The sequence below is a fragment of the Chanos chanos genome, chromosome 5, assembly GCF_902362185.1.
Source record: "Chanos chanos chromosome 5, fChaCha1.1, whole genome shotgun sequence".
Lineage (NCBI taxonomy): Eukaryota > Metazoa > Chordata > Actinopteri > Gonorynchiformes > Chanidae > Chanos > Chanos chanos.
In genome coordinates, this window is record NC_044499.1 from 28,249,077 (window position 1) to 28,261,905 (window position 12,829).

The following is a 12,829-nucleotide window of genomic DNA, read 5'->3' on the forward strand; positions in this document are numbered from 1 at the left end:
GTGACCAAAATTATCATGCTTATCAGTATTGTTGTGCAATTGTTAAAATGTGCTGAAAATGTTCAAAAGTACTGATACACAAACTGAAATCATTTCATCACGTTTTATATTAAAAACCACAAAAAATTAGCAGCACAATGTACTTTTTGTTTGCATAAACATTGAAATAATAGGCCTATTACTGTTATTGTTGCTAAATACCCACATCAAAAGAAGGCAATAGGCTAGCCTACATCTATTCTGTCCGTTGAAATGAATCAACGTACAATAGTCTACTTGGTCTTTTATAGATGACATTACTTTCTCAGGCTACAAAAACACTCTAAAATGAAGTGCAGATACGTGTTTATAAATGAAAAAGTTAAGCTACCTGGTCCAGCAATCCCATGCATGGCTCCAGTTGCTTAAATGAGCTTGTAAGGAGGACGTGAATTTCTGAGTGAGGAAGGCTAAGGATGCATTATTCATCGCAAGTCAAGCGCAAAGTTATAATAATCTACGTAAAGAAGTCTTAGTAATAGAAAGCATGTAATGTGAACACATGGTATCCTCCCTGTCCACACTAATCCGGGTAAATTTGAAATCATCATTATTTCTCCGTTTAGCCCTTCCGTCCACACTAGAGTACTGTAGTGTACACTAGCTCTCAAAACGTTGTCGTATGGATGCGAAAGTTTTTGAAAACGCAAAGGAAAAACGTCGTTTTCAAAATATTCCGTTGTTGTGTGGACACAGCCTAAACAGAAAACGCCACCGAAAATGGTACTTTTCAGAAACGCTCTCTGAGGTGCAAAGCGTAATGTGGACAGGGAAAACGGAGAGTTTCAGAAACGATGACGTATGATTGCCATGACACTGGTGAAAGTTTGTGCTCCAGACATCAAAACAAACATGATGGGCGAAATACAGTCAATTCTGGTGTGGACGTAGAACATTTGGAAAACGGTATGAAAACGATAGTGTGTAGGGAGAAACGTTTTTACATAAAAGAGTTTTCAGATTTACCCGGTTTAGTGTGGATGTCGAAACCTGAAAAATCGGAGCGCTATCACTGCCTTCTGCCATGTTTTCACTGACATAAAACAAAGCCACGTTGCATGCTGCGCCTGCGCGCCTGCATCTGGGAGACTGTTGGTGACTTTGGTTTATGCTGGACAGTATTTTATGTGAGTTTTTCAAAGTGGTTGATCACCGTGGTAATCATCCACGTTTTTAACGATAATTAAAATTTGAAACGGTAATACTAACCATCAGGAATTTTACTGTGGTTTATCGTAAAACCGCTAACCTTTTCATCCCTTACACACACATGCACAGACACGCAGACACACACACTCTTATGGGCTCTTCATGTTTATATTCCATGGCTCTATGTCACATCCACAGTTCCAGAGAGAAGCCCAGAGTGAGGGCCCTTGTTTGTGATCCTTCACTGGCCTCTCTTCTCTCTTTCCCTGTTCACTCCATTCTCTGGCATGTGTCCAGTCTGTGTTGGTCAGTGGTCATGATCAGTGGAGGATGAGAGGAGTACGCTGTTAGACACAGAATGTGTCAGTCACAAAATTCCTGGGTCTTTTCACAGCCATATTATTGGGCTGATTCAGCAGTTCCAAGTTCATATGAATGGATTGTGTTAGAGTGTGTGTGTATGTTAGTTTGTTTGTGTGTGTGTGATTTATGTGTGTTGTGAGGACATTCAGTATGCTGACAGTCTTTCTGGTCATTTCTCCGCAGTACTTCGAGGTGCCCTTTGACTCAAACATGAATCGTACAAAAAACCGTCCACTGGTTCGAGGACAGATAAGGTAAGTTCACTCTTTCACTCTCACACACCTCACTGTCTGTGACTTACACACAACAGAGAACAGTTACTTGCCTTGTCTGTCCCTCTTTCTGTGTCAGTGTTCTTTGCCTTATCAGGAACTTATGAATCAAAACACCTCTTTGTTACCACATATTAAATTTAGAGATGAAACAGTCACTGGTTTCACGGTAAACCATGGTAAAATTTCCAAGGGTTAGTATAACCGTCTCAAATTTTAATTATGTTTAAAATTGATTGATTACCACGCTTTGAAAAACTCACGTTAAATACTGTCCAGCATCAACCAAAGTTAGCAACAGTCTCCCAGATGCAGACGCACAGGCGCAGCATGCAACGTGGCTTTGTTTTGTGTCAGTGAAAACATGGCGGAAGGCAGTGACAGTGGAGAACTGAACACTGGAAAACACTACTATTTAATTTGTCCTTATCATGATATTCTGAAATTACCTACAAATTACCTACAGCCTATATTATACCAAGACTTTTAGAAAACAACATGCACAAGCAGACTTGACTCTTCCCTTTGCGCTTGATTTGTGATGAATAACGCATCCATAACACATCCTTCCCCATCCTCACCTGGAAATTCACATCTTCCTTACAAGCTCACTTAAGCTACTGGAGCCATGCATGGGATTGCTGGACCAGGTAGCTTTTGCGTTTAAAAACACGTATCTGCACTTCATTTTAGAGCATTTTTGTAGCCTGAGACAGTAATGTCATCTATGAAAGACCTAGTAGACCAATGTATGTTAATTCATTCCAACGGACAGAATAGATGTAGGCTAATCTGTTGCCTTCTTTTAACAGGCCTAAAAATATTAAAAACAACAATGACGACGACAACAACAATAATAATAATAATAATAATAATAATAATAATAATAATAATAGTGACTTTGACCCCCATCCTCTTCCTCCCCCCATGCCTGCGATTACACTGATAGTCGTGATAATTTTGGTCACTGTAGTCGTGATATTAAATTTTCATACCATTTCACTTCTAATTAAGTTTCAGTTTCAGCTCAGGGTGTGGAGTTAGCTGAAGGGTGTACAGCATTCTTTGCCGCGTTGGGGTGTGTGTGTGTGTGCGCACGCGCATTTATGCACTGTGGGGATGTGCTGTCAGTGAGGCTAAAGCCATCCTAAATAAACCCACTATCCATTAATAGATTCGGACCGGAATCTGCACCAACAAAGCAGTTAGTGAAGTCTTGTCCCAGAGACGTGACCATTCCGGCAGAGGCAATGAGTGTTTACGGCTTGCTGGTGGAGTGTGAGGAGAAGACAGCTCTTGTGCAATGTGGAGTGGGGCATTCGAGCACTTGTGGAGTGACTACATTAGAAGGGTTATCTTGGTGTTTAGTTTGGGCTGTTTTGATTAGTTTAACTGCTAAACTCTGGTCTGATCCCCTTTTATTAACAGCACAAAACCCTTATGGTGTAGCAAAGTGGCCCTAGAGAGAGAGGGACTTCAAGTCCACAGACGGACCCAGTATGTCTGTGAGTCTACTGTCATGCCCTCTCTCCCTACCTCCCCATCATCTTCCCCAACCCTGATCCTGCCACACCCTCTCTCTCTACTCTTCAATCTGTCTGTTTTTGCCCGTCCTCCTCATTTGGGACCTAAGTGTCTTTGGTTGTGGGGGAACTTTATTGTTATTTCATTCATCCTCTCACACAGCTGCTGTTCTCTACAAACACGTCTTATTCTGCCTTTTCTGTTCGGCTCATACATGTGCATTATTCTGAGACAAAAAAACAAAAGACTGATTACGGTAGGGTGTTCGTGTGTGTTCCAACATGTGCTTGTTTCTGGGGTAAACACAGCTCACCTGAAGAAGATCCATCCTTGTGATGTTTTTCATCCTTCTCTGTGTCCGTGTGTTTGTTAGCTTTGTTAACTCGAGTTGTCTTGTGGTGTATACATAAGACCTGTCCTGCAGTCTTGACAGGCTAAGGGGAATTGCAGTTACTCTTCGGTGATCATATTGAGTCTCAAGGTCACCTGTTGATGGAAAAATGAGTAAACTCAAGGCCAGTGACAAAACACAACTTTTAAGATATTAGACTTGGCTTGATCATATGTTGACCTTGATGGAGCCATGTCTGCACATACAGATAGGGTGTTTGTCTCTGAAATCCTATGTGTTTCCACTCTTCCTCCCCTTCATCCTCCTCAACCCTGATCCTGCCACACCCTCTCTCTCTGCCCTTCGGTCTGTCCGTTTTTGCCCGTCTTTGTCATTTGGGACCTAATTGTCTAAGTGGCCTTGGTTGTGTGTGTGTGTGTGTGTGTGTGTGTGTGTGTAGTTAAAGGCAGAAGCATTTCCCCTGTGCATGGCACCAACTGCTCTGGCACTGCCCCCTCTCTGCTCACGGGATACTTTGACTTTAATCGAATCACTATCTCCATACCACAGAACTGCACTGGCTCACAGGAACTAGCCTTTTAAGGTGCTGGCGTTGTCGCGGTTCTCTGTGTTCTACAGAGCGCCTGTGTCACACACATATTGACAGATCCGGTATGACACTTTGTCCACTGACAGACCCAATATGACTCCAGCTTCGGCTGTCTTGCATATGTGTCCAAATAAAGACAGCTTAACCATCAGACTTTTCCACTGTGTGTGTGTGTGTGTGTGTGTGAGAGACACAGTCATTTTATATTCTTTTCGGGCTGCCGTAAGCGATGTGTGATAGTTGCAGATCGCTGAGCACCAATAGAAAGGTTATCCACCACCCAAACTCTCCAGAGAAAGCTAGATGAGGACGGACAGGTAGAGCACGCCGGCACACAGATCACCTTTCACAGAACAGGTGTAGAAACGTGGGGCTGGGAGCCAAAGGCAGGGAATGCTGGCACACCTTGGCCCCTCTCTGCTTCCATGTTAATCAGTCCTGGCATCTACAATTTACAATTTACGCTTTTAGCCAAAGCGACTTACAATCAGTGCATCATAAGCAGACATCGCAATAAGACTGAGCGTCAATGTAGCACCCAAAGGAACCTGATGGAAGTTATGTAACTAAACTCCACTTTAACAGTGACAGAGTGGTTATGTCTGATGACTTACTGTTTTAAACTTTCTTCAGACTACACACAAATCCACTGTTACCAAATGGAGAGAGAAACGGAGTGGAGAGCAATTAAGTGTGCTCAAGACCACTGTTTTATTTAAGAGCTGTTCTCTAAGTGTGTTTAAGAAGGTCCATCACGTCCACACCACTTTGTTTTACTTTGAGCATTTCTCTGTACAGTCACTGCCATGTTTCACAGTGACAAGACTACTTCTTCTTTTTCATCTTCTTCCTCTTCCTCAGTGGTTATTGAAGCTGTTTTTGTTGTGCTTGCTCTTATCTGGAGATGGCCATTTTCAAATAATTTCTCAGATGGGTTAACGTTATGATGAAATTGATCGACTGGATTAATAATTTAATAATTAAAATAAACTCTCAGATGGGTTAATGTTGTGATGTAATTTATTAACTGGATTCATCTCTTGAGAATGTCTAATGTAAGCACTAAAAAAGACCTGTAGATGGTAACAGTGGATTTGTGTGTAGTCTGAAGAAAGTTTAAAACAGTCAGTCATCAGACATAACCACTCTGTCACTGTTAAAGTGAAGTTTAGCTACATAACTTCCACCAGGATCCATCGGGTGCTACAGGTAGACATTTCTGCAGCGTAGGCCAATTTAAGCAGGTTGTTGATCAGTTTGCTCATCATATTCACACAGGTTCCTACTCTGTTTCACTGCCTCATGTTTCCCTCCCCTTAACCTCAGGAAAGCCGCCAGTAAAGATCACTGTGTGTTATACGGAGTATAATCACCAGTAAATCAGAGCAAAAGCAGACAGATGAAAGGGAGCCGTGGAAAGCTGTGTTACTCCTCAGCTGTATGCTGTATGTGGGGGTAGTAATTAGACTATGTCAGCAGAATAGTGTCTTACTGCTGGAGGTATGCATCACACCAGAACCTCTGATCCTAACGCTACAGACAACATCATATTGAACATTCTGTTTCTTTGGCTTCTGTTTGTTTGTTTGTTATAACAGCAGACTAAATAGGTTGTCCTTGACTGTCCTCATGAATACGGTGTTCTAAAATCAGAGCTGATAAAATGTAATAGTTGCTTCACGGTATGAAAATGATTTTTTGTTTCTCTCTCTGTCTCCCTCCTCTCTCTCCTCTCCTCCTATCTTCGTCCAGCCCTCTCCACGCGGTGTCGTTTGCACTGGCCTGCGGGATTCCTGGGGTCACTCTGTTGACCTTTGCAGTAAACCCTTTGACAGGTTTCCTGGGGGCCCTGAACATCTTCCTGTACACCTGCTGCTACACACCCCTTAAACGTCTCAGCATCACCAACACCTGGGTGGGCGCAGTGGTGGGGGCAATTCCCCCCATCATGGGCTGGACCGCAGCCACGGGTACACTCGACCCCGGTATGACACTTTCTCACACACACACACTCAGAGACAGACACACACACTCTCTCACACAAACACGAAGACTTTCTCATTACTGCCTGGTGACATGATGTGTCATATTTGTGCCCAAACTCAAAGCCAAAGCATGTGTTGTCATTAGACATAAGGGACCTGATAGGATGTTTACTCTAGGATCAGACCCCTCTGCTTCTTCCATAGAGACCTTTTTTTTTTTTTTTCATCCAGACTGTGTGTGTGTGTGTGTGTGTGTCCTGGCTTTATGTATGATTCATTGTTTCTCTAAGGATATCACTTTGAGATACTGTCACGCTTTGTCAGCTTAACTGACTCCCCTCCCTATCACCAGGTCAAAGGTCAGCAATACATGTGTTGGTGAGGGTAAAGTAACACGTTTGAATGTTTTGGTGAACATTGAGTGTTGTGGTAAAGCTTTCTGAAGGCCAGGTCCACTCTTCTTTCTATTCTTTCATTTTCACTCTCCATAGGACAAAGCACTGTTTGTTTCTGTCGATTTTAGTGTGTGCTTAAGCAAGTGTGTTACTGGCTTGTCTCCAGAATGTCCCACAAAACTGCCCGGAATCTAAGAAAACCTGAGTTTTGCTTTGGTCTGAGGAAACTCACTGTCAGTTACAGGGGCCCTGTATCTCTCTGAATGAAGGCTCTGGCACGCAGAGTGTGTTTCTGTCAGCGGCAGAAAGAGAGCGAGCGTGTACACTAATAACCTGTGCTAAGGGTTTATTTGTGCTATGATGTGGTGTGTGTGTGTGCACATGCTCTGACCGTTACAGGAGTAGTAATTGTCATCTTACAGGGAGAGGAATCTGAGATTAGCAGTCCACAGTTTTATTGCGTGGTGTTTCCGTGTGTTTCCTCAAAGGATTATTACCCAAAGTGTGTTTACCCGAAACACAATGGAGACAGTGTGTTTTGTACTGCCTGCATTAGAGTGACAGTAGACCATGTATCTTAACGAATCATAACATGTCCCTTCCATTCACTCACCAAGACTGTATGCCTCCTCACGTTTTGGTTTTCTCATCTTTGTCATCTCTGTCTTCTACAACTCTAAAGATCCTCATGCCTCTCTCTCTCTCTCTCTCTCTCTCTGTAACAGGTGCTCTCTTGCTGGGGGGGTTCCTGTACTCCTGGCAGTTCCCACATTTCAACGCTCTGAGCTGGAACCTGCGGGAAGACTACTCACGGGGCGGTTATAGAATGATGTCGGTCACACACCCTGCACTGTGTAAACGGGTTGCTCTGCGGCACAGTCTGGCTCTGATCGCTCTGCCCGGCCTGGGCCCAGCGCTGGACGTCACCACCTGGACTTTCCCCCTCATTTCCCTCCCCATCAACCTGTACATCAGCTACCTGGCCCTCTGCTTCTATCGCCACGGTAACCGCCAGAATGCCCGAAAGCTCTTCTTCTGCAGCCTGTGGCACCTGCCCATGTTACTGCTCCTGGCTTTGACCTGTAAAAAGTCCAGGACCAGTCAGGAGAACAGCACTGTGCCCCCAGCAGCCGCACCCTTGAGCCTCCAGAGCTAGCCAGGATACACACACACACGCGCACACACACACAAGGCAGTATGTAGACTCACTTGCATCAAACATTATCTGTTTCATAAGGAATGGAATGCACACACATCTCCAGTCACTTACAGTGGCTCTGGGTTCTGCTAGGAGCAGATGAAAAGAGAAAAGTACAAGACTGAACTGGAGGATGAGAATCTGTAAAGAGGGCGAGAAACCCTCCTCAGGTGTCTTCTAAACAAATCAATACAGGTCCTGTGTACATATTATATATTTATTTATACAGCCCCTCCTCCCAGCCTGGGGTCCCATGTTGAAGTTGGGTTGTGCTAAGGGACAGAAGACTTTACTTTTATTCAGTAAGCATTGGTCTGAGTGTGTAGAGGTCCAGTCCATCACACCCTACAAACAAGAGCGGAGTCTCTTCAGTGTAAATAGACCATTCAGGTAATTCAGCTTTGTTGATAATGTCAATTCCAGTTGTAGATCTGTGAACCACTCATACTAAATATGTTGTATTGATTTGAATTATACACAGCTGTGTAATGCCGCAGCACACTTCTCTGTCCTGACAGGAACAGACATGACGTACCAAATCTGCCAAACCAGCCACCAGGGAGAAACTTAACCACAAGCCCTCTCTCCTGTCACACTGTATAATCTGACCTCACTGTAAAAGAACAAACAAACAAAAAACAATAGACCTGTGTAAGACACAGAACAACTCCTGTTCTTGTATAATAAAGTGTCATCTGATCAGTCTCTGTGTGTGTATTTTTCTCTGTGTGTGTGTGTGTGTGTGTGTGTTGTGTTCTCTGACTCCTTGGGCTGCCATTTGTGGTGGTTCAGAGCTTTGTTCATTCTTCAGCTAAGTGATGAAAAAATATGCGTTTTTTATGTCTGGCATATTAAACCTATAGAACATGTGTAAAAGTTTCCTGTCATTCACACAGGGATGGCAACAGGCCATAAAAGACAATAAATATGCCATTCTCACAACAGCCCTGGCAAGATAAACATTCAGTAACAGCTGTAAGCAAAAGGGGCTTAGTTTGGTTATATCTAAAATATTGATGCTCTCTTGTGAAGTAAATTATCTGCAGATTTGGGCCATAGAATTACCTCTTAGTACTGTGAACTAGCGTACTTAAAACAGTACTAGTTCATAGTATAGTCAAGAACTAGTATGGTTAGTTAAGAACTAGAACTAGTATAGTACAGTTAAAACACTAGTTTAGAGAGAGTCAACTCAACTGATGAGTAAAGGAGGTGTTTGGTACAGTAAAGAGACATTTCCCTCCAATGAGTGTGGCCTTCACTCTCATATCTAAATGCCACCAAAAATACATATGATTTCCATACTTCAGTCAGTGTTTTGGTCTTTTACATGTACCACTTGGCTTTTTCCAAAGGATACCATCATCTCAAGATTACACTAAAAGACCATTCCCATTCCATGTCCTAGCTGCCACAATTCCCTGTCTTGTTTGTGCATTTTAAAATTGTGGCATTCTGGATTAACTGTAGCCTGTTTGTGGGCATGTGTTTCTCTGTTCTCTAAGCTCCAGATGCAGCCTGTAACAGTGTCTGGCTATGCTGGGCATATTTGTCTTCCATATCGCTGGCGCAATCTCCTAAGCATTGACCTCTGCACCTGTCCTGTAACAACACATGATCCCTCTTCCGCAGTTTCCTCTCTCTGTCTCCCCGTGGTTCCACCTCCATCAGCACTGCCATTAGGCCGGCCCTGCTCCCCATTGCCCCCGCGTCTTCTTGCTCTGAAGAGGAACAGGTCCTTAACCCATATGGAGTGACATGAGGCTGTCCTTGTATAAGGAAGGGGTCTGGATGTGGCTAGTTGTGGATGTGTGTTTCATATCTGAAATGAGAAAAGGGTGGGAAAGAAGGAGTGTAGGAATGAGAGAGGCCCAGCTGTTCCAGCCGTATGTGCGTGGATTGAATGTCCACAGCAGGCTCTGGGACATGGAGAAACTGCCTGCTGATTTTACAACTTCTGTCCCAGGCAGTGGACACCTTCACACACGTGACAGGTTCCCTTCCCAAATCCACACCATGGAATCCCCTATATTTCTGTGGGTGGAGTGGAGCTTTAGTGTTAACTCTCACTGCTGCCTTCCATTATTATTCCATTGTAGCAGTATCATTATTACACAGATTTGATTCATTGCAGATGTTTTAATTATGGGAAGTGTAGGTCTTTAGGCTTGAACCCAATGAAACTGGACCAGTGTGAACTGAGGTTGTTTCTCCTGCTTTAGAGGAAACCAGGATGACAGGCTCCTGACATGCACACAGGTATTTTAGTTAATTTTAACTTTGTGACACATTTCCTTGTCCCTGTAAACGTGAGAATAATAAATAAATGTTTCACTAATATTTTACAGTCATTCTTTCTTCATCTACTTTCTTTATATGAAAACAGTAGTGTGCATGAGTGTATGTGTGTGTGTTTGGGGTTGGGGGGTATATTTAACAACCATACTAACGTTTATTAAAGTGTTTCTGTCTGCTGGCTACCGTTTGCAGGATTGAGGAGACTGAGTAGCGGTTCTCTATCGCTGAAAACTGATCTGAGAGAATGCAGGTACAATTTAAACATAAACCATACCAGTGTTAGTCTAACTTTTATTTTAAATTAAACTACCATAGCATAAGCTTCGCGGTTTTCATGTCACATTTAGCGTCATTCTTATCTGTAGTCGCACGTTTACGAAACAAACAAACAAAAAAACACTTTTCTTTTTCTTTTAGATTCAGGTTCTCGAATGATAGACAATATATGACGTCTATAGCCATTTGATGGGAAGTGCTTTTCTTACTTAGAAGGAAATAATTTCATATCCATTAGGAAGGTCGCTTAGTGATGAAAAAGAGACGACCGGGCTTTTTCTCGGACATAAAACCGTGCCGGGGGGGGACTTCAGAATGAAATCAATTCAGCATATAGCATCTTTGCATTACCCCGTCCTATAAGCTAACCTGACATTTTCTAAAATAGTTGCAATGTTTTGAACTATTTTAATTTAGCCTTAATTAGAATTCTTCAAGTGTACACTCAATGGAATATTTTAAACCCCCAATTATATACCATTACCTAAAAGCTAATCTCCCCATCAGAGACGATGTTGCATTGGGTAAAGTAATTTATGCGTTTTTTTAGCAGCCTTGGTCGTAAGCAGTTAGCTTACAGTGTGTCCTTATAACTAAAAAAAGCATGCAACACTTAAAACACCGTTACTGTGCGATACAAAATATTGCTGCTTTTTGCAGTGCGACTCTTCACCACTTGAATTTTACCCCTAGTTTCCACTTTTCCCTTTGCCGGTTCTCACTTCAGCAATCCTCGTGATCCATGAACATAAATTAGTGTGCAGCCGGGATCAGGTGACACGGTTAGATAAGACCTACAGTGTTTTAAAAGTAGGCTAGCGTACAATAAACCATGTTCCCGGTTTGAACACACAAATTTATTTTCCTTCACAAATACAAATGGTTCGCAAGTAAAACTCAGGGCCTGTATGTTCACAGTGTTTGTGGCTCCTTTATTCTCTTAACAATAAAGTTAAAAGGAGACGAGCGACGAGCGTAACATAGTCGTCAGCCGTCGACCATGATGGTCAAATTACGTTCTGGATACACCTTTCAACTATCTGCAATAGATCGTTCACAACATGCAAAGACCGAATTCAACCTTTTTTTCTGGAATTACCCGGAATAAATCAATTGTAAATAACCTACTATTATTATAATGTTATTATTGTTGTTGTTATAATAATAATAATAACAACAACAGCAATAATAATAATAATAATAATAACAGTTATTTTTATTATTGTTGTTGTTGCTGTTATTTATTTATTTATGTATTTATTGTTGTTGTTTGTAGTAGTATTTGTGGTAATAGTGTTTTGTTGGTATACATTCGGTCTCTTGTTTGGCTGATTAATATAATAATGAGATTGCCGAATTCCCTCAACTGTGTGAACTTTCAAAACTTTGCCATTGTTCATCACCTGGTTACTTGCTGTCTACTTTTGTGATTATGCTTTGGAACAACGCCACTCGGACTGAACTTAATTATTTTTTTCCATGTCACACAGTTACCGACGGTCTTCATGTGGCCGCCACTGTATAAATAAATAAATAAATAAATTTACGTCTCATCACACATTTACTAGTCCAGTGTAAAGCGTGTCATTGTAAAGTTCATGGAAGAAAAGTGAGTAAAATATGTTATTAATGTATTGTATTACCGGTAGCACCAGATAAACAATAAAATCGATAAGAAACCTAAATAGCAAATAACTCGTCTTTCCAATTACGACGAATAGTATTTTAATACTGACAAAAATGTTGTAGAAAAATAGCTTACATACCCTGTAGCACAAAATATTTTAATGTTTATTTCGGTAGTTTCTCGTGTAAAATGAGTTTAATTTGTGTGTGTGTGTGTGTGAATAAACTACATTTTGTTCATTTTCTGTCGACTCGTAAAGTACGAGACAATGTATAGACGATGATTGGACTGTGTTGTCATAGTGTGAAAACGTCATTGGTTGTGGATTGAGATTGTGGTTATTTAAACCCTAGGCTATATTCATATGTATGTGGATATATACGTATATACATAAAAGGAAAACGAATGAATAGGCTACGCTGATAGTTTCTCTTATAAAATGATTAATCAAATGTACCTTTATACGCTTTTATTCATTTTATTTTGCCCGACGACTAATGGAGTTAAACAGACATTGTGTTAAAATTTTTGTCAGATTTCCAAGTACAAAAAATACCAGTAACACAAAGAAATCCCCGACATAGCCCATGGAAGAATTTCGGTGTAATGTTTCCCTATCCAATAAGGGCGTTTAATCAGCTCAGGGGGGAAAAAAAAACACGTCTCATTTGTTAGCCCGCCCATAGTTTCCTCTGATTGGATGGTCACCATCAACAAATCAGCAAACACTACGCATGAAATGTTTCGGTACGCTCGGGTTGG

The 12,829-nt window shown here is 41.8% G+C and overlaps 1 protein-coding gene across 1 annotated transcript in view; it reads left to right on the forward strand.

Moving 5' to 3' along the window:
- The window catches only part of cox10 (cytochrome c oxidase assembly factor heme A:farnesyltransferase COX10), a 42,613-nt gene extending 34,132 nt beyond the window's left edge, over positions 1–8,481 (forward strand). The window contains exons 5-7 of the mRNA XM_030774567.1: positions 1,735–1,805; positions 6,041–6,273; positions 7,394–8,481. Of these exons, the coding sequence (XP_030630427.1) occupies positions 1,735–1,805; positions 6,041–6,273; positions 7,394–7,824 (735 nt within the window). The 3' untranslated portion in view covers positions 7,825–8,481. The remainder of the gene's footprint in view (positions 1–1,734; positions 1,806–6,040; positions 6,274–7,393) is intronic.
- Positions 8,482–12,829: the final 4,348 nt, after the last annotated feature.